The 22,197-nt window shown below is 39.7% G+C and overlaps 1 protein-coding gene across 1 annotated transcript in view; it reads right to left on the bottom strand.

Moving 5' to 3' along the window:
- LOC140365659 (plexin-A2-like) overlaps nt 1–22,197 on the bottom strand; it is a 72,836-nt gene that overhangs the window by 5,625 nt on the left and 45,014 nt on the right. Inside the window, exons 13-26 of the mRNA XM_072452209.1 lie at nt 21,730–21,847; nt 20,988–21,124; nt 20,178–20,345; nt 16,944–17,037; nt 14,622–14,861; nt 13,876–14,019; nt 12,738–12,972; nt 12,035–12,177; nt 10,291–10,559; nt 7,413–7,479; nt 6,302–6,448; nt 4,885–5,044; nt 2,753–2,856; nt 1,773–1,869 (exon numbers count right to left, since the gene is read on the bottom strand). Coding sequence (XP_072308310.1) covers nt 1,773–1,869; nt 2,753–2,856; nt 4,885–5,044; nt 6,302–6,448; nt 7,413–7,479; nt 10,291–10,559; nt 12,035–12,177; nt 12,738–12,972; nt 13,876–14,019; nt 14,622–14,861; nt 16,944–17,037; nt 20,178–20,345; nt 20,988–21,124; nt 21,730–21,847 — 2,123 coding nt within the window. The remainder of the gene's footprint in view (nt 1–1,772; nt 1,870–2,752; nt 2,857–4,884; nt 5,045–6,301; nt 6,449–7,412; nt 7,480–10,290; nt 10,560–12,034; nt 12,178–12,737; nt 12,973–13,875; nt 14,020–14,621; nt 14,862–16,943; nt 17,038–20,177; nt 20,346–20,987; nt 21,125–21,729; nt 21,848–22,197) is intronic.

Raw genomic sequence — 22,197 nt, 5'->3', positions numbered from 1 at the left:
CACCAGTCCACAAAGTCCTGCGCCAGTCCTCTGTACTCCGTATCATCGTCGTCCGTGATGAGTCCGATGATGGCAGAGTCGTCAGAGAACTTCTGCAGGACACAGCTGTCCGTGTCGTGTCTGAGGTCTGCAGTGTAGAGGGTTCAGAGTAAGGGCGCGAGAACAGTGCCCTGGGGCGCCCCCACACTGCAGGTCCGAGTGTCAGACACACAGTTCCGGGCTCTCACAAACTGGGGTCGGTCTGTGAGGTAGTCCAGGATCCACTCTGCCAGGTCATACTCCACACCAGCCGTCTCCAGTTTGTCCCTCAGGAGCAGCGGCTGGATGGTGTTGAAGGCGCTGGAAAGATCGAAGAACAGAATCCTCACAGAGCTGCCAGGCTTTTCCAGGTGAGAGAGAGAGCGGTGCAGCAGGGAGATGACGGCGTCCTCCACTCCGATGCCAGGCCGATATGCAAACTGCAGCGGGTCCATGGCTGAGCTCACGGTGGAGCGGAGGTGGTCCAGGACCAGCCGCTCCAGTGTCTTCATCAGGTGGGACGTGAGAGCCACTGGCCTGAAGCTGTTGAGGTCTTTGGGGCGCGGTGTCTTAGGCACAGGTACCAGACAGGAGGTCTTCCAGACCTGTGGTACCACCCTCAGCTTCAGGCTCATGTTGAAGACATGCTCCATAACTCCACACAGTTCATCTGCGCAGGACTTAAGGAGCCTGGGGCTGATGCCGTCAGGTCCTGCTGCCTTCCTCACTTCAATCCTCTTCAGCTCACTCCTCACCTGTGCCGCTGTGACAGTCAGTGGTTGGCAGGGGGACTGTGTGCTGGGGGGATGGGTGAGTCCAGGCGAAGTGGGGAGCTGATGGTCCGGGGCAGAGAAGTGAAGAGGAACAGATGCAGGGCATTGTCCAGCTGTGGAAGAGGGAGCATGCAGCTGTGCAGGGGGAGGGGCGGGTGACCGATCAAACCTCAAGAAGTGAGCATTTCAATCATTCACCCACTGTAGATCCCGAATTATTTATCGTCCTGTCCATTTTCCTTGGCTAGAGCAAATATGGACCTCAAGTGGAGCCCATCCTGGGCAATTTCCTCATACATCAAGTAGAGGCACTTGAGCCACTTCACTCCACATGTCAGATTGGACTAACCTGAGAGTTACACTCTGCTACCAAGCTTTATTGTAATGCATTTTATGTTGGTCTCAACCAAACGTCTCTTATTGATTTTAAATCTTTTTATTTATTTTTGAATGCTCTCCACAGCCTCGCTCCACACAGTTTGTCCGCCCTATGCTCCGGCACGCTCACTCAGGTCGCCAGTTAATTCCTTGTTGTTGGTCTCAAACAGGAGAATGAAACTTAGAGCTCCTCCTCAGCTGCTTTTCCAAAACGATGGAACGCTGCACCTTAGACAGGCCAAGTCAGCTCTTAAAACTCTCTCTTTTCTAGTGTACAGAATGCTTGTATTATTTCATTGCTGTGTTTTATTATTTTTGCCGTGTACTTCCCTCTGGTCAACAGAAATAAAGTTAGATTGGATTGGATTTTCTTAGAGATGCGGATAGCGTGGCAACAGCTATTCGAGCCATCTATTCAAAAGAAAGAATATAGTGACATTAGCCTCAAGTGAACTTATGTGAGCAACTTATTTTGAACCAGAAAGATCTTAATTGAATCTTTTAACATCACTGTCTTGAAAGTGCTATATCCGTGTGTGTGAATACGAGTGGCTCGATCACCGACGGCAACAGATGGTTTCCAGTGAAAGCCTCTGCACTGACCATATCTGCTGATGCTGCGTGGAAAGCTGGCTGAGGACGGAATATTGAAAGAAGACATCTGTTTGGGCACCAGGGCCACTACACAGCGATCCGACACCTGCAAGACAAAAGTAAAAATGTGGTGCGTCTACTTTTTGGTAATGAGACGGCAGATGTCAGGTCAGAAGTAATCAGGAAAAGTTAGGAGTTTACAAAGACTTTGGTAATCACAGACCTGGCACAACACAGATGGTTTCAGCAGCACCAAGCTTAAATGAGAAAACGTTGCTCTAGAGAGAAATGCTTTAAGAGAAATTAAACCTATTTGTAAGAGAAATGCCTCTAATGTGACTTCACAGCAGTGACATTTTGGGAAGCTAATGCTCGAGCTCAAATGACAGATGACTATGCACTCTCTGTAAACAACAATGTCTTTTCCTCTGCTTAAGAAAAGAAAAGCCATTTTCTTTACCGCTTTCTAATTCAATGCATATCACAATCAATCAAAACGAAACGGACAAAAAGGATGGCAATGAGAGTGAAAATAATTCTGACGATAGCGACGACGAGACAAAGACTAAAAGGAAATGATTCATACGAGGTCATGACCTTTGAAGTTCAGAGAATCGGTTGACTAAATAAGCCAGAGAGCATGAAGCTTAGAATGTTATCCATGAGTGATATGAATATGAATTAGCAATGTTTTGTCCTTCAGGGTGTATGTATAGTTGCAGTTGAAAAATGTTATAAATAAATGTATTTTTACACTCAAAACAAACTGTATAAAACAAAAAAGATTATCCGTTCATTTGTTCTTGTGCTTTATTGTACCATGAGATCTTTTCTATTTGGGTTGTAACAAAATCTCGTCAATAGCTGGTTACATAGAAGAGTCACCACAGAAGTCGTCTTACTGGAAATCGGTCAATCCTAAAATAACTTGGTGAAATCAAATATCTCCCAGATGCCTCTCCTGGCTCTGTCCGTGTGCGCCTCTGTACCTGATAATGCAGCAGCGTGTTCAGTCTCTTCCAGTCACTCTCGATCTTTGTTGTGATGTCCTCGTCTTGAAGGACCACTCGCGCCGTCCTGCCCTGACGCCACTCTGGAAGATCAATGTGACAAGATTCAGTTCCTGTTGCTGTGTTGCTGTGCGTCTACGGGTCATTTGGGTACAACTTTGAACAGCAGAGCAATGCACTGACAAAGGTGCATTGATTGATTGATCTGTAAGTGTCTTGGCTGAACTTTCAATTTCACACACAGAAAGTACAGCAAAAAGTGCCAAAATATCAGGGTTAAATGTGAAAAAAGTGTCACGATAACGATTAGAAGTGATTATGTCAATCAGAAATGTGTTAAAACATGTATTTAAACAGATTAGTTGAGGTTTAGTTATTAGACAAACGTGAAATGTGAATAATTGTAGCTTTTTATGTTTTACTATAAAGGACACTGTATTTTCCGGACTATAAGTCGCACCTTTTTTCATAGTTTTGACCGGGTTGCGATTTATACTTATATACTTATACTTCGGAGTGATTTATATGTGAGATTATTTGATATTTTCACACTTGCAACCGAATTTCGTTTTTTTCTTCTCTATTATGCATTTTTTTGACTTATAGTCCGGAAAATACGGTATACTTGATATTAAAATTTTCCTACATTCACAATATGATCTAAATCAATATATTGCCAACTTCTAAAAGACTAATCTAATATACTCATATAGATTGTATTTCCTCACAATATGAAATGAGAAAATACTGTACCTTCAAAACAACTATTCACATCGTAGACTTTTTAAACCGCCACCCACCTCTATTTCACAAATAATATTTACCAAACAATTTGAGAACTAAATGTTTTCAAGCTGTGTAATATGTCCCACCCACTAATCCGCATAATGAGGAGATAATCTCACCCACTTAACCTGTCATGGTCATATTGTTAAGCTTGATTGGTGCAGTCTGACGTCTGTACAGTATCAGTTTGGAGAAAATGCCAGTGGCATGTCAGAGAGGACTTGTTCCACCTTTCTAACTGACAACAGCGCTGATTAAAATTCTGTAAACAACCATCCACTGACATTGTGTTTGTTATTGTGCAGATGCGAGCTGCTCAAAGCTACTCAACTTTGTCTCACAACCTCCTACCTGTGAACACCCTTTGCACAGCTCAGACCTCGGAGCTGTATCCACGGTGCCCACGAGGTACACGTCCTTTTCATGTGTCGTCAGCACGACTCTTTTTGGCGCAGGGGTGACACGTGGTGGGAGTAAGTGTAGGTGTACTGTCACCCAGGTTTAGCGTCACCGTGTGAGAGGAGTGCCCGGATTACCAGTGTAAACAGGTACACAGGGAGGATGACTTCCAAAGAGGAGACAGTAAGTCCTCTATTCATGTCATCCACTAATAATGACAGTAAATACACTCGTTAAAATAATGGCAAGAGCATTTACTTTTTCTTCATATAATTTGTAAAAAAAAAAAAAATTCCATTTGCTTTGTGTATATTTATTTATTTGTATTTATTTATCTTGGGTAAGTTAAACCGGAACATAAATATCATCCTTGTTGGCTGTCGAAGCAGTTAAACCACAAATACAAGAACAAAAAAGCATTTGCCCCAAAAGGGGTGGGACTCCATCTTTCATAAATAACATAACATCATCATCATTTATGATTACATTTTTCAAACACATTTCCTTTTGACAAACTAAATTGGAGCATTGGATTTTCACACTGGATTTTCACACTGTGAAACTTGAAGTAGGTATTTAAATCTGTTTAACTCATCCCTCTCACAAACCCATCTCGTCAATAGTCCCATGCATACTTTAGAACAGCTTTTCCCAGAAGGCAAAGTGAAACTCGGACATATCGCCCCAAGCGCGGCCAATCAGAACGCTGATTATGCTTTACTTCTGGGATGATGGAATGATACTTTATCATTAGATGCAGACAGTGCACAGTGGCCTCATTCTTGTCAAACAGCCCTGCTTTTACACTAATCTTTGAGGGAAATTTGATTTTATATTTATATTAATTTATATATGGGCAGGTATTTTTTTGTAGGAAAAGGCAATATATATTATATTTATGTTGTTTTTGCTCAGTGCGTTCTTACCCAGATCCATGTCTGCAGCCCTCGGCCTCTGTGAATATGGCATGTTCTTGTAGACTGCATCCAAGATCTTCTCCTTCACTTGCGTGATGGTGTCACAGTTGAGCACCTTGACAGGGATCTCGGGGCTGTTCTCATTGTCTGGATTCACACAGCTCAGTGTCTGAGGGAGCGAGAGAGAGAGAGAGCAGCGGAGGCGGAAGCAGAGGAGACAGAGCAGAGGTGTTGCTTACTAGGAAGGTCCTTTTCATTACCTGCTCTTCACCAAACTGTCCTGGTGGAGAGGATCTTAGCCTCAAATGTAATTTCACACCTCCAGGATGTGGCTGTGTGGCTCTGGCAGGTATTAAACAAGTAATGAGACACAGGCTCTGCGGTGCGGTGACATGTGATCAGAGAGGTGTCATCCTGTCGCTGGCTGCCACTGCTCTGGAGCTAAAGCTAGAGGGAAACGTATTCAGAGGGACCCAGCTGACTTCCTTGTAATGGAAAAGTAACTATACGGAGCAAAAGTTTGAAGCAGGAGTGAAAATAGTTTTGTTTCAAACGGCAATTGTTATGGGCAAGGGGAAGCAAAATTAACTTTCTTTGCAAATCTACAAATAACCCCAAAGATAAAAATACGAATCATTTGCATGTGTTTTGGGTCATTTTCGCTGCACAATTATGAAAAAAAATATTATGTCTTTCTTTAAGGAGAAGTATTATGATTGCATTGTATTTGCGATTAGTGTTTTTTAATCACAGCGTAGTTCACTTCACAAAGCACAGTTTAAAAAAAATCATGGATGTTAATAGGACAAATACAAGAAGAAACGCACACATTTGGGAGTGTTTGCATGTTTGAAAAGGTCTAAACAATCGGGTTAGCAATTCTTTCTCATAAAGAGATGGGATATTTTGTTTTGTCTTTGTGCTCCGCTAATTGTGACCTTTGCAATTGCGACTTATCTTGCAGCAATATTTGGGTGTAATGATTTTGTATTGCCATTGTCATAAACCAATAGAATTAGATCACATTTTGAAAACAATATATGCGCTTTCAGCTGATTTGTCAAAGAGAAAATCAATACATCAATGAAATTCTACCTTCCAGGAAGATCTATTACAGTTTTGTTACACACTGTCGAGCCTTAACCCTGGATTAGGTCCGGCCACTACAAACACAAAATGCATCAGCTCTGATAAAAGGAGAAAGTTTTTGTTCATTAACTTGACTTTCTTTGTATATTGAATTTCTTGAACACTTGTCTAAGAGTTTTGCACAGCGCTGTGAGACTCTTCACTGCCACTTTGTGAACACTGAGCACAACAACTTAATCTCGTCAAAGAGCCTCATTAATCCTGGTTATTATCTCCAGCTATAACAAAAGGAGCATATTCAATTGCTGTTTTCGCTTTGTGCTCCGCGATGACTCACCAGCGTCTTGTATTCGATCTGTTGTCGGATGAGTTTGTCTTCGCTCAGGGAGTAGCGCGCCTCTCCCGTGATGGAGTCAATGGGTCCCTTCTCCATTTGTTGCTTGATGGCACAGAACAGCATGAAGAGGGGCTCTCCAGCACACTCCTGCGTTATACCCGGGAAAAATGGGGAATACAATACAAGTAAATAGCGGTAGATGGGGTATTGGTCAATTTCAAAGGAGGGAAATAGAGCAGTAAATTTCAGAGAGGGAAATGAGGGGCTAGTTTGATGGGTACTTTTCTCTTGTTTGAAATGAGCTATGGGAAATCAAAGCTCAGCGGTCGCGCCAGGACTTAAGCACATCATTATTATCTGCTTATCAACTTCAACTATTATGTAATTGTACCGTGATATTCTGAGTGCCTCACGAGATACATTCTTTTATATTGTGTACAGTGTTTGATTCGATTTTACATTTTAAATTTGACCCAGATGAAGCTAAATTGATGTCTCTTACTGTTTTTTTGTCTCTTTTTTGTTCTTTGTCATTTTGATGCATGTTCTGCTTTGTCGTGACCGTTCAGATCAGAAAGAGGACAGACATTTAAACACGCTGGATTTTGGCAACGCAACGGAGAGATTAATGTGAGGCTCATTCTGCGTTCTGATTGGATGAACATCTTGATAAGCAAAACACCAAATTAAAACAAAACCTGGCCATCATTTCTATGTTTTTGTAATTAAAAATAAACCAGCGTTACAATTGTTATCAGGAGGGGTAATATTTCATTTGAACAGGTTTATGACATTTAAAATGAACTAAATCATTTAATTTAACTCCAAATATTTTGAAATCCATATTCCACGTCTATCAAGTGGTCTAGTTCCATGCCAAATTTGTCCATTAAAACTAACAAGCGTTTCATTCGCAGCCATAATTCTAGCGTGTGACATTTGCTGCCAATCAGTGTCTAGGTTTATATTTATCAAGACAAGCTGCAATAATCTACAACGGTGTGTGTGTAACGCAGTTTATTTGCAAATCTGCGACAGTAATTTAAAGCATTACTCTCGTCTATCTGGCTGACACCTGTACAGATACGGACCAACAGGGATTTGATTTTACCTTGAGAAACTTGTGGAGCAAGAAGGCGAACCAATTTGTCAGCATCTTCTCTGCCACTGACTCGGTTCTGCCAGACAAGAAAGAAACATTTGTTAGCAAGAGACAGCGTCCAACCGAGAGCATGAACGCACTGATTATTCTTGTATAATTTAAGACCCACAAGAGCATGACAGAACGGGAGGCTGAAAACACAACAGGAGGTAACTGGAACCAAGTCACGTTTAAAGAAGCCATTATTGATGATTTTCATTGTGCGTTAGAATTGTGACGGCGACAGCCTCAGAGAATGCACACTTAGAGCACATTTGGGTCATGACATAATTAAGCGTGGATGGTAGATGGCCACTTCAAGCTCTTTCACTTACTCATGCTCCGCTGAACTACTTGACATCAGGCTAAACGCAAAACTGTCAATGACTGCGAGGAAAAAACACTTCAGCAGCAAAACTTTAAAGGGATTCTCTCAATAGCATGACAAAAATGTAAAGGTCAAAAGGTGAATGATTATCCAAAGCATTGGCAGATACGTAGCACTTAATTGTTCAATACCAGGACAAAACGATACTCTGGACTGTGCAAGGAAAAGCATTACCAATTCAGGACTAACTCAGCTTAATACTTAGAACAAGACCAAATCTAAATCAATACTACACCAGGTCTTGACCAGGACATTTGAAAGTATCTTTGAATTCAATTGTAATTATTTATTCATTAACCTTTATTTGACCCGGTAAGAACCCATTGAGATTGAAACCTCTTTTTCAAGCGTGGCCTGGGACAGCACACAAATCATAAAAACATTTACACATTTAAAAGAGACTAAAACAAGGTTCCAACAAGGTTCCAACAAGGTTCCAAAGCACAGACAATTTCCGGATTGTTTTTTAAAATTTAGCGAATTATTATAAATATTTAATTCATAGTAGTACCCTAAAACCAAGGTCAAACAAAGACTAAATAAGGACTAAACCCAAGCTAACCCAGGATTAGGGATGGAACATATAATGGTATAACAATAATAGAGTTTGTTGTAATAAAAAGACAATAATTGTTTCCACCCTTTATACCACCAACATCAGTTTGGTCAGTTATTCATAAGAAATGATTCATGTTTTATAACTGACATTTGAAAGAGTCAGAAATGTAAAAAAAAATAATAACCGTGATGTTATTGTTAATAGCAATTGTGCTGGCCGTGATAATTGTGACAGGTTCAAACCAGGTATAAATGATATTTAAAGCTTATACCACCGTGAAAAATCCTTCTGCCCAAGAAAGGTGAAAAGCTCATGAAAGATTCAGTGGGGAAAGTCTCGTCGATGGGAAAACAATTGGTAGTCAAGTAGAGGTAGCAGTAGGAAGAGGAAGAAAGGCGATAGGTGATGGTGAAGCAAGAAACCTGAGCCACGGTTGAATTTTTCATGAGTGGCACAGTGAACAGAAGCCAGACTGACAACAACGGTGCAGCATTCACTCTTCCATATTAACTTCTCTTCCTCTGCTGGGCCCTCCTACTCTATCACCGCTGTCTTTCACCTGTCCGCCTGTCTGCTTGTTCGGCTCATTGCAGTTGTTTCACACCGCTGCACAAAACAAAGCTGAAAAGCAGAGGAAGGGCCAGGCTTCCCTCCGCTGGCCTAGTTATTCCACCATCAGAATGAGTGCTAACTGGACTGGAAAGAACGGCGCACACGAGAATTATATTTGCCAAAACATAAGCAGCAGCACTGATCACAAATTGTCAGCTTTGGGACATGGGGGACTTTAATTCGTCCCCCGAGTGGTATTTATAGAGGAAATGAGGATATAAAGTGTTGGCTAACCCAAATTAACATCCGCATCACTGTAGGGCATGTCCGGGATTTACTCCACTGATCTGTTTTGTATGAAAGAAATCAGTCATAAATACATTATGATTATCAAATGGTGTAAGCTGTGGACGTGAAGTTATGACATTTTGGTTGGATCAATTTAACCTTAGCCTCATTCATTGCTTCAGAGACTGGTAAATAGTTCTGGTTTGAGCGCTCAAACAGCTTTACATTCTCATCTATTCCAGTGTAGAAAGACACTCGAGGCTAACTGGGTAAGGTGTAGGTTTGGGCGACATGACACAAAAAATAATACGAATGTTTTCATCTACATCAACAAAATGGTTCAATATTAATTGACTGAACATTAACAAAATTGTTCAGATTGTTATTTGAAATAGAAAAAAACAAACAAACAAACAAACAAACAAACAAACAAACAAACAACATTCTTCTTCCAATGTCTGAACTCTGCTCCAAACCCCACACTTTTACAGACTATTAAAAAGACCCAAGAACATCATGGACAATTAGAAATGACTGAATCTGAACCTCGATTCAGATTTGATTGTAACCGTGTATTGCCCAAAACGCCCTATTGGTGCTGGGATCAAGCCACAGACGTTTGGAACAGTCTAAAGAGCTAAAGCTTCCTCTTCATAATATTCTTTCGCATAATTCTTCTTTTCACATCTATATAAGGACTTTACCTCCTTTGGACTCCTGGCTAGTGATGGGCGATACCACAATCGATATGACACCTAAGTACTTTGGGGAAAGATTTGCCAGTGTATGACACAAAACATTGAAGAAAGGGACCTTGAATAAATGCCTTGACTTATAATGTTAATTAGTATCGATATTTGCATAGCAGACACAACTACTGACAGTAACTCAAACACTATGAATATATTCCTGTTTCAATTTAGGTTATAATGAAACTTGTGTGGTGGGATTGGCAATATTTAAAAAACGGTTCATTCATGAATTCCTTTGCTATAACATAACCCTTGTTCTACTGTTTATCACTCTTTTCAAAGGTCCGGCAATTCGAGCGTTGGCTTTACCTGCGCAGAAGTAGTTTGGGGTGGTTCTTGCTCTCCAGGTTGCGCTCGATTAGGTCGGAGAGCAGATGTTTTAGGATGTCGGTGGCGTACTCGAGTCGCCCCTGCAGAGCGGTCATGATGAGCGACGCCACGTAGCCTCTGTCGCGCATGGAGAAGGAGCGCTGCAGCTCCAGCGTCCGAATGAAGGTCAACAAGAACACTTTGTTATTCACCAGCTGAGCAAACTGCTTGAGAGCCTTCTCCACGCCCACCTGTCCACTCCCTGGCACCTGCACAAACCACTCCAAGCATTAGTTTACTTATCAATGGTGGGACAAAGTCATGAAATGCAAAATACTTAAGCCACATTTTTAGGTATCGGTAAATTTTAGTACATTTTACAGTGGATACTTTGTACTTTTGCTGTACTTGCTACATCTGAGAGTAAGAATCAGTATTTTCTACTCCACTACATTTTTGAATTGGACTGAAAAGTAAATAGTACTTGCATGTAGTTTGAGGTTTATTTTTATGTCAAGGATTGGGTTCACAAACAATTCATATTCTTGCATCTTCAAACTGAGAAAAATTACGCTTTTGTGATTGAATATTGCCAACATAGACGAAAGGTTGAACTCTTTTTGTTTCACGTGGATGGGCTGAGTCATTTCTGAGAATGTCTTAACTATAAACCAGGATAAAACATCTGCATCTATTCGCAGAATCACATGTTTTCTATTTCAAGCGTTTATAATAAAACTCCTACATGTCAGTGGAGCGGTTTGAATGTCCTGTTAACTGTTAAATCTGTGTTTTCTGAGACACTATAAACACTGTAACTATTAAAGGCTCTTGTCCCTTTGGGAATAAATTACAGATTGACAAATTGCTCCAGTCACTTACAAATTTATTTAAAAATGAGTGAGGAATATAATCACCTCCTAAGGCTTTTTGCAATCATTGTTAAATGACACAGCGTGGTTTAAACTCATTTTGATTGAGAAGTTTGCAAATTGCTCCAAGTGCAATTAGAATGTCAAGGAAGTCATCAGGAAATGACTGATCGAGAAAAGTGTTTTGGAAAGGAAATTACATACAATATGTTGAAAATATATAATTACTATATGCAGTGTATATAGTTCAGGGATGAATTTTAAAATCAATAGTACAATAATTGGTTTTGCACTGTTGTTCTCATTTTGCTGTACATATTTTGTATTAAAGTCTATTTCATTGTTACATGTATTTTCCGCATGCTTTATTTGATAATATTTCCTATTTTTACTATTATTTGTCATTGTTTTATGTTGCACCTTCAGAGCAATCATTCTTATTCTGTAATTTGCCTCATTTGCTGCTTGACCAAGGAGTAGCTAAACCTTTTTTCTTTTTTTAAACTAACAATGACAAATAAAATGACAAAGCAAAATCTGAATTCATTCTGAGTTCATTTACAAAGGCAATAATACTTTTTTAAAATTCTGACAACGACCTTACTTATACTTACACATGGCAAAGATTTTTGTTAGTAGAAGTCTGTTAAACCATTTGATTTAATTCTGCGATACTGAATCATTCAAGTGCACACAGTGTTCTTAGTGGTGAGTAGACGGGCATCACTCACACAACCCTCTCTCCCCTCGACACTCGACACTTTGCCAATGCAATAAATCAACGAGTTTGAAGTATACTCCAGACATAAGGTCAAAAACTTCAAAGAAACAGTGGAACATGAATCAAAGAGAAGATACAGTACTTGACTCACCTCTAGCTCTCGAAGCACAGGGTGATCATCAATACCGGGGAAGAGGACTCTCATGGAGTAAGTGCGGTAGTCCAAGTACGGAATGCCCGCTCTGTCGAGGTCACTGGTCAGCTCATTGATGTCTGTCTGGAGCTCTGCAAAGGCTGCATACAAGAGAAACGTATACAACTGTTAATACAGAAGGGATAACATGTCTGTTCAAAAAGGTGGGAAATATGTCAAGATAATATCGCAAATGCTGTTGAAAATATGCTCCTTTTTTATATTGAGTATATCATTTATAGTTAGAAAATGCTACAAGAAGAGCTGATTAAAACTATAAATGTAATTTTTTTTCTTGCAAACTTTCAAATAAGGGATATTTCACACTTTTGTGATTGATTTGACAAATAGTTCATATTTGTCTGATAATTATGTTTTAACACAATTCTCTTGGAGTGACATGATATCGTCACATAACATAACATTGTTACCGTGATACTACAAAAAAAAAAAAAGGTATTAATTTTTGTCAGTATTGCACATCTCTCATTAGCACACAGTTTGATTTTGTGATTTATTTATAAAATCCTACATTTGTGTGTTTATGATTTACCTGTTTTGTCCTATGCATGTATTTTGAACGTACTATGTGTGTACCGGTATATTAGTTCTGTTTATTATTACAAACATGCCACAATGATGGCTTGACGTTTTTGCTGACCTTCCTTGCACTCGAGGGCGACGCGTGACTCCAGGTTGTCCATTTGCATCTGCAGCCTCTTCAGTGTCAGGTCGTTCTCGTGGGACTTGCGCCTGTAGGCCAGCAGCACCATGATCACGATGATGAGGAGAAGTCCACCTCCGGCCGCAATGCTGAAGATAGCGGGCATTGTAAGCAGGCTGTCCGAGCGGATGTGCACTTCACCAGGGGAGATGTGGAGGCCACCGACTTGTACCTATGCAGTCAGAGGAAAGCATTCAACTAACGACATCTACAAATCAGCACCATTTAGATTTGATTTCTGAAGACGTCAGATTATTGAAGTATCGGTTAAATCTGATGTGAGTAATGTTTGTTTCTGATTGTTTACACCAGCAGAAAACTATGCAAAAAAGGCCAAAATGCTAAAAAAAAGTCCCTATGAACATTGTTTTTCACTGTAGCCCCTTGAGGCAACTACTTTTGTGATTTTGGGCGTTACAAAAATAAATATAATGGAATTAAAATACATTGTACTTTGTCTCCCAAATACAACAGACAAAAAATGTATTGTTTAACTGACATGTCACCAGATGCTTTTGAGGATCTGATTTAGCTTGTAAACACACATCAAATCAGATCTACTGAGTATTGTGACCATTCTAGTTGTCTGATTTGTACATTTTATGCAAGTGTCCCCAGTGTTCCTATTGTCATACAGACGTAGAATAAGTATGGTTACTACATCAAAGACAAAGTCAATGATGTAAGATGAATCAAAGTGTGCATGCATTAATAACATTTGCATCTCCTCTTCTGAGTTAGGAATGCATTATGATGTCATAAATGGCCAAAACTTGTAGTTGGTGGCGTCATTATTTTTCAAAAAATGACTATAGTCAATGTAATGGATGATTACAATAACACTCTTATTTTGTTGCCTACAGCCTTTTGTATGCAAGGATGGCCATCAATAGCTCTGTGGGACGATTGAGAATCTAGTGGACCATAAGGAACGAACAATGACAAAGGGACAGCGGTTAACCCAAGCCTGACGTTGACCCACAAACACAGTGCTGTACAGAGGAGCAATGACCCACATTGACACGGACAGACAATCAACACACATCCAGCGACAGTGCCAGGCATCCGAACTGACCAGGATTTTGTGTTGTCCGGTGAGATTTGGAGGTTCACAGAGCAGCTGTGTGTCAGAGACTGTCAGAGTACATGGTGTGTCTCCAATCAGCACCGTGTAGTTCAGCCTGGCCCCTCCCGCTGCAGATGGCACAAGGTTACGGCCCTATGCAACACAGAAACAATGTCAATACACAAAGCAATTAGAGAATATTACGTGGCTTAACAATTGTTCCAAATTGGGCCAAGGACAGTTGGTCCGTATTACCAAATAACAATGCCATTGAAACATCTTTGAAGATATTGTATACACTCATGCTTGATGCAATAATAATAAATCAAGATTAGTTCTTGCACTTTATAGCATTATAGCATAGCTCTAACTTACTTAAAGCTGGGGTACCTGCTAATAAACCCTTTGTCACATAGTTAATATTCGCATGCATTAATTTACAGGCACGTGCTCAGCTTTAGAACAGCTTTTTTTCAGACAATGAAGTGAATTTGCGGTGGACCGTCAAAGTGCAGTCAATTAGAACGCTGCTTTCAGCTCTTGCTTACGGGTCACAACCAAAACAAATAATTAATAAAGAACCCTAGCTTTGCGTTTTTATAGATCTTTCTTTTCTAAAATTTTGACTTACATTGCAAAATTAATTTAGCAGCTAAAATGATATTCCACAATGGTTGAGATTGGATTAATTTGATGTATTATGAAAATGACACTTCTAATGTGACCTCACACGACAGTAACAGAAGATGACATACTTTGAGAATGATAGGAGCTCCAGGTTTCTGCTCCAGGACCCCTGTCAGGCTGAGGGGCTCTAGGTAAGGGTTGGGGTAGTACACAAAGCTGGTGTTGTTGTAGGTGAGCAGAGCCTGGACGTTGTTAAACACAAAGCCAAACTCTTCCACATGTTTGATAGTCTCCTGGTTCATGGTGTACTCCGCCTTCAGGGACGGGGCAAAACAGCTGATGGTGGTCCGATTCAGCACCTCACATACCTACAAAAACAAGCATGAAAACAACAAAAATATTACATGTATACTATTTCGATTAACTATGTCAGTGCCTATGCCTACTGGAATGGTTTAAAATTGTCTAAATGAGACTAAAAAAGCTTTAAAATTAGAGGATATTGGATATGTTTTTTTCTAAATAATGATAACCGCTAAGCCAAAAGAGGACAAAACCATCAAAAGCTTGTCTCAAATAACAAATACTTGAACTGCAGAGGGCCCTGTGTACCACCAGATGCAGCCCACCCCAGTTTGAGAGAGGCTTATTGTATACTGTATGTAGGGAATAAGAAGCTATGATAGTGATGTTTCTGGTAACACAACAATTGGTAGTTCAATCCCAACCCTTATTAGAGAATACTGCTGTTCTCTGGCCTCGGGCACAGACCCTCCGAGTGATTTGTTCACTGCTGTATTTCTATAGTTCTAATATTAGGCCTCATTTATGTATTAATGCATACAACATCATTTCTGTAAACCCATTTAATACCCATTGAAGTTGTCCTTGAAACTATAAACCCTTTGTGTTGTCTGTTAAATTAACCTGATTTCTTAAAATACACCAGACAACCTTCTTCACCTTCTGTTCTAGTTTGTGAATTGTCTCAGTCTGAGACGCCAAACAAAATTATGAGTTAGGAAGATATGTTAGCTATTGAGCGTGCTCTCATTAATTTTTTTGTGACCCTTTTTAAACTGCTGATTTGTTTGAAAGTTCAGATTTAATCCCTGAAGATGTTCCTGCTGCCGGTGATACTGAAATCCATGCTGCTTTAATTGACTGGCTCAGATTCTGTGCTGGCATCATTAGCACTGAACCTAATTGCCTCAGTGAATTCTTCTGATACCTATGTCTGCAATGCAATAATGAAGTATTGATGATGTAGCTGTTGTGAGGAGGAATCCCCTATGAAGTACTTTTCCAAATAGTTGAGGCAATAATATATATATTTTAAGTGTTTCACTAAATGATTGCAAAGTAATTTTCTTAACTTAGAAAAAGGTGACACAAAAGAAGAAGCATGAAACAAAGAGAACATTTGTAAATTTGAGCCTATTTCACATCATTATTATTTGTATAGATCTATGAGGTGGTGAAAAGTAATCTGAATTGAGTTCATGTTTAGTAAAGTAAGCGTGCCAGTGAACTACCCTTTCCCTCACTATTAAATACCAAAAGGTCATGTACAGCCTAACATTTTTTGTAGTAAAGCTCTGCTTGAAACTCCCATACCCAAAATATGAAGGCTTGTGTGCTGCTGCAGTGGACCCTCAGGCTACACTCTGACTGGTCCAAATTGGAAAAGGTAAGGCTAAAGGTGAGTTGACTTTTGCCATTGGGTCTCAGTGCTATGAAACCATCAATCACTTTGAAGCCACCTGCCTGCAGAGCTCTGCCAGCAGAGCCAGCCACATAAATCACACTCCAAAACCAAGTAGTACTTCATGTATTTTTTGTAAATCAATGGCCTACTCTTGTTTCAATGGCACACCAAGATGGTGCTCAGATGAAAATGTTAGTTTGGAAACTAAAACAAGCCACTAAATGATGTTTACCACCTTAAAATATTCAGTTTTAGTTAACTTTTTAGTTTAAATTTTCCTTTAGACACAGTATAAGAATACTTTTGTCGCCAGTAACTTTTGATATGGCTATAATTGCTGCCAGGCAAAGAAGGAATTAACAGGAACAAGTAGAAGAAGTAGAATAATTAATTTTAATGAGACGTGAGGAAAAACTCAGGTTACTTAAGCATTGATTTGTCGTGTGAAACAAAATCCAGACTCCATCTATTTTTATGGAATTGCTCCTAAAATTAATTGGCTCGGCGCTATATCTGAAATTCAATGCTGTAATCTTTTTTACTAAATTCTGCTGACACAAAAATACATGTAAAGTCATAAAGCTGCTTGGCAGAGCTATAGAAACACAATATACAGCCTTACAGCTACACCATTTGCATGTACTATCTGCATTTACGGTAGTTACAAGTAAAGCAGAAACATTGTTGCCGTTTTACATGATATTGTAAAAATATAGGTAAATAACCTTGGATTATAACTTACATTGACGGATTCATGGCCGGCATATTTGACTCTGACACGAGGCTCTTGGACCACATCTAGGTTTGTCCCTGTGACGGTCAGCGTGGTGTGCCCGCTGTAAGAAAAATAAATCAGCTCTCAGTAAATGTATGCATCATTTAAACCACAAACACTCTGAACAAAACAACTGCAGAAGAGGATATCACATGTCTAAGCTGGAGAGAAATCAATCTTTAATTTGCAAACTCAACATTTCCTTGGTTTCCATGTTTGAAGAGGTATAGCTGGCAGGAGTGCTTGCTCATTCTTTGTTATAGAGCAGGAAGAGCCAGATCAAACAGCAAACCAGCTGGCTGCTATTTTATATTCATCTATGACTGTGAGGCTGGCAAGGCACAAGTACAGGTGCTGCTTGTTTACATATCTGCTAGATCTGATTAAAATAAACACCACTCGCTAATCTTCATATAACCTGTGGCACATGTTGGGAAAATGGCGGTTGGAAATGCAGCTAGAAATGTAAGGCACAAGTGCAGAGGCTAGGAGAGAAACTGGTCAATTTAGTCAAGACATCCCAGTGCTATTCCTTCTCTTCTTCCACTTCAAAGACCACCTAAGATTGGAAGGCTGCATAGAGGCTACACATTCATGATGAGGGCTCTTGATTGGCACACCACAAAGCTTCTCCTGTTACTAGACTGAAGGCCAGCGGTCTTTCTCTGAAGTTTAACCTGTATAGACACACTGCTGATAATCCCACCAGAGCCAATTCAAAGGTACGCAGTGCAAACATGTGAAGAAATTAAGAAAAATAGATTTTTCTGTGTTTGTTCATGGTCAATAGTAGTTTCTTTGGTCGTCTGCCATGGCAGTAGAGGTGGGAAATATGGACAGAAATGAATGTGATAAACATACTTCTAAATGTCTTGGTTGAGATTCAAGGAAAATTAAAGCAGCAAACTGCATCCAACCACCCGCACTTTTGTCTTGATAAAGTTGTGTGTGTTATCTCAGAACTAAACAGACGGACACACTGGACATGGCCAATGCTGTGCATTACCAGTGCAAATTAACACAAATGTCAGTACATTTTGCGACATTGCCGTAACACTTAGATAACAAAATGTATCACTTTTGATGCACCACTCCTGAAGTTGATATTCCCCAAATTTGAGCTTGATCGGGCTATCGTCCATGGAGGAGTTTGTTAAAGTGTGAAACGTAAAAATGGAAAAATTTCAGATATTTTGCAATTTTTCCATTAGGGACAGTCAAATTTGCAGCTCCGTCGCACAAAGACCATAGCACATTGCTGCACAGACAATTTGACACTTTTGATGCCCCTCTTCTGAATGATGATGAAATGTAAAAATGTGGGATTTTCAGAGATTTGGTGATTTTCCCATTGCGATAACACGGGAGGTTTCTGTCATTGCTACGGCTTTTTGACCGGGATGCCAAAATAAAATGTTGAGCAAAATTTCATGTAATTTGGAAAAAATATAATTGTATTAGCGATTTTCCCATTATGATAACATTGGATGTTTCTCTCATCGCCACGGCTGCGCCATTAAAAAAATATGGCATGGGTCTTCTGGCTTTTTTGATCGGGATGCCAAAATAGAGTTTTGGGTAACGTTTCCCTGTAAACCCATTTTCGTTAAAAAAAAAATCTCTCAATGTAAACCCAATGTCACTCTGTAGATTTTTTCACAATGAATAGTTCCATCGTCATATATCTACTGTTGTAGACCTGGTACATCGTCTTAACAAGGACACTTCCCTTTCTAACATTATTAACATTTCTATGTGGTTAGCTCTATCTATGACAGGCGTCCCTGCACTGTTTGTTTGTCCTTCTCTAACATTACCAGTTTCCTTGGTCAATTCATCTCAGAGAAGTAGTTTAATGCTCTTCTCATTGTGTCTCAGAGACAAGCTGGCCTTCTGAGCTACTACTCTGTGTGTGGAAGCGTAAGTCAGGCTTGAATAACCAATACTAGTGCAATCTTTGGAATATTCAAGTTGCCGGGTCACGGACTGATGCTAAATAAACTTCTACCATCTCAAACATCCAGAGTCTCCTGCCTCTCCTTACAAATCTAGGACTCGTTAGGACAACACTTTTTCCCTAACATCTACCACCTCTACATTACAGTAAAATAAGTATCTCTATCTCTTTTCAGCCCCTTCAATAAGTCAAATAAACATCCCACTTTTTCATTTTTATTTCAAACCCCTCATCTGCATCTTTCTCTCCAGGTTAAACTGAATGTAGCAGAATATAAATATTATTTCCTATTACAATATACTACTAGTGCTTAAAATATAATTCCATCTGACTTAACGCAGTGAAGATAAAACTAATATAATTGGTCACCTCTCTGGAATTACTGATGACATATTCTTATTTAACAATATTTACATGATTGTCACTGTGTCCCTGATTGCTGCCTCACTCACAGATTGGCCATTGGCGGGCAGAATGTTAATCTGTACTAGGCACACTGCCATATTTAGGCAGACGGTCTTTTTCATATTAATAGTTTTACATTGGAAGGGGTACAGCGTATGCAAAATAGTTTTATTTTGCACATATTCAGCTGTGAAGAAGTGTGAAATATACATGGAAATACATATATTTTGGTTCCTTAGAGTACTACGCTATCCGACAAATATAAAGACATTTATTCTGTTACAGCTACTACTCAATCAATACTCAATCAAAGACATATATTCTTTTTTACAATACTTTTTAAGTCTGGGGCTTTATTTTGCACTTATGGCAGCTTTAATTACAGACTGAACCCCTTTAATTTATATAGCATTTTTAATAACTAGACCTGTCATGATAACACATTTTCAAGTGCAGTATATTGTTACAGAAAATGTCACCATAAATTATAATATTAAAACTACTAAAGCAGGATAATCGCGATAAACCCTTTACTTAGTGTACAGTTTTGTTTAAAACAAGTTACTTATTTGACCCTCTACAGGTCAAATCTTATTGAAGTACAAACATTTTTACAAAAATATCCCTACAAATGCAAAGAAAATGTACACATGATAAATATTGAGCCCCCAAAAATATTATTCTATCTCTTATTTATTGAACGATAAGCCAATATAGTAAATACTGTGAGGTCAAATAACAAACAAAGCAATTTACAGGTACAGTAGTAGTATTTCTGGTGATCGTAGATGGCAATAGTGGTATTTTAGCATTGAAACAGCGTTGTACTTTTACGTTACCTGGTAATACTCCAGAGTGGCTCAATGCGCTGGACTGTTGGATCCTCGATGTACTCGAATGCCAGACTCTCAGGCACTTTAGCTCGGTCCACGGTCAGAGAGACCTGCACTGGCCCCGCCCCCGTCAGCGAAGGCGCAGAGAAACACACTATCTCTGACATGGTCCTCCTGGAGAAGACAGGGAGATTCATTGTTCCCTTTGATTGTGATCACCACGGTTACAGCCGCAGCGGTTAACCCGTGGCTTCACACAGTTATGAGCCCCCCCTGCATTAGCACAAGGGGAAGGGATTCATCACGACTGTCCCATCCCCACCTCGTTAGACTCGCATTAACGATGAAACAGTGTAATTAGTGCGAGCTCGGGCTAATGGCTCCATCGTTTCATCCCCCGACTGTGAGAGTGGGATATTTTAAACTTCAAATACAGTCACAAAGACGGCTAAGGGTTTCAGACCTGTCAAGTCATACAAGACGTTTCATTTGAGCACAATGCAGTTGAAGTGGACCTCTATAATTATGGGCCACTTTCAAATGTAAAATGGGAATTAAAACCGAAAATAATGTTTAGCAATTTTTTTTCCATAGCTGCAGATAAAAAAATTATCAAGAGTTGAAAAAAACATCTTAGAATAAGTTAATTAGTATTTTTTTCCGGTTTGTATTTTACTGTAAATACAAAGCAACACTTGGTATTTGCGTTTGTAGTAACATACTAACTCAGTCCAAAGTAAGAAATGTGTATGTATAATCATAATAAACTCTTTTTTTTTTGTAATGTTCAGAATGTGACAGCTCTGCAAACCTCACCTGTACAATTCACAAGTCTGGTTGCCAAAGTACACATTCACGTTGCTTCCAGCCCCGAGGTATTCCCCTACAATGGTGACTTTAGTGCCCCCTGACTCAGGGCCTCTGCCTGGGGTCAGTGCCAACATCGAAGGGGTCTGTCAAAACCAGCAAAAGGTGACAAACGGGTTATGACTTAATTTCGTATTTCAAATTAACAATGGAATGAAAAGTACAGTCAAGGTTAATTGCATGTCCAAATTGGGGTTGTGTAAAAATGCAGAACCCTCTGGGAACTTGTTTACTGATTTTACTCTGTAGGTTCAATACTGTGAGACAGTTATGTGGACCACTGTTGGCAATATAGTAATTTCGAGCCCATATCATTTACAGAAATTCACAAATAAAAAATGCTTTAAAATAAGGTTTCTTAGTAATAATAGGCATTGTAAGCACTAGTTATTATGTATAGTATATTATGTTTATGGTCTAATAAAGGTATTTGCATTTGCAGATAGCATAATGATAATAAGGCATTGACAAAAGGCAAATTTGATTGGAAAAAAAAAAGTACAACTTTTTTAAGGGCATAAATAAGCTGCTAATTAAACTATTGTCAATAACCATAAATGCGTGTAAATGCATTAGAAGGGCTTAAAATGCTTATAAACAAATAACTAAACTTATTAAAACCTCATACATAGTTTGCAAAGGAACTTGACTTTAAAGCATGACCAAAAGTTTTCATCTTTGTCAGTCTCACCACAAAGGAGTAGATCTGGGAGGACTGTGCACGTAGCTCGGGTCTGCACTGGCCGACACACAGCATAACTGGGCCTGGCGCACTTCCACTGGGGGCTGCTGCCATCTCACACACAATCCTATCAAAACAACAACAAGCACATTCATTCATTCACATATCGGCATTATGCATGCAAGAGATAAACAGAAGACCGCTGCAGTGTTTCACATTTTTTAAGTATTGTGCAGGAGGGGGAGGAAGGAGGTGGCCTCTGCAGCCGCCGTGATTGAGGCAGACTTTCATGGAAGTTGTGGGTCAATACGATGGGCCATCTTTCTTCCTAATGGGAAACCTATAACAGCAATATAACTCACATGATAAAGTACACCCCTCCCTCGTCTCCAGCAAGATCGCCACCCACCATTACCTTGCGTTACCATGACAACGCAAGGGTGTCTTCTCGATAAATCAGTATTGCCTGTCAGGTCA

Source organism: Eucyclogobius newberryi, unplaced genomic scaffold (assembly GCF_026437365.1).
Source record: "Eucyclogobius newberryi isolate DKJ021-1_F unplaced genomic scaffold, fEucNew1.0.hap1 SCAF_19, whole genome shotgun sequence".
NCBI lineage: Eukaryota > Metazoa > Chordata > Actinopteri > Gobiiformes > Gobiidae > Eucyclogobius > Eucyclogobius newberryi.
Note: the sequence above shows the minus strand (reverse complement) of the source record. Positions and strands in the feature narration are given on the sequence as shown.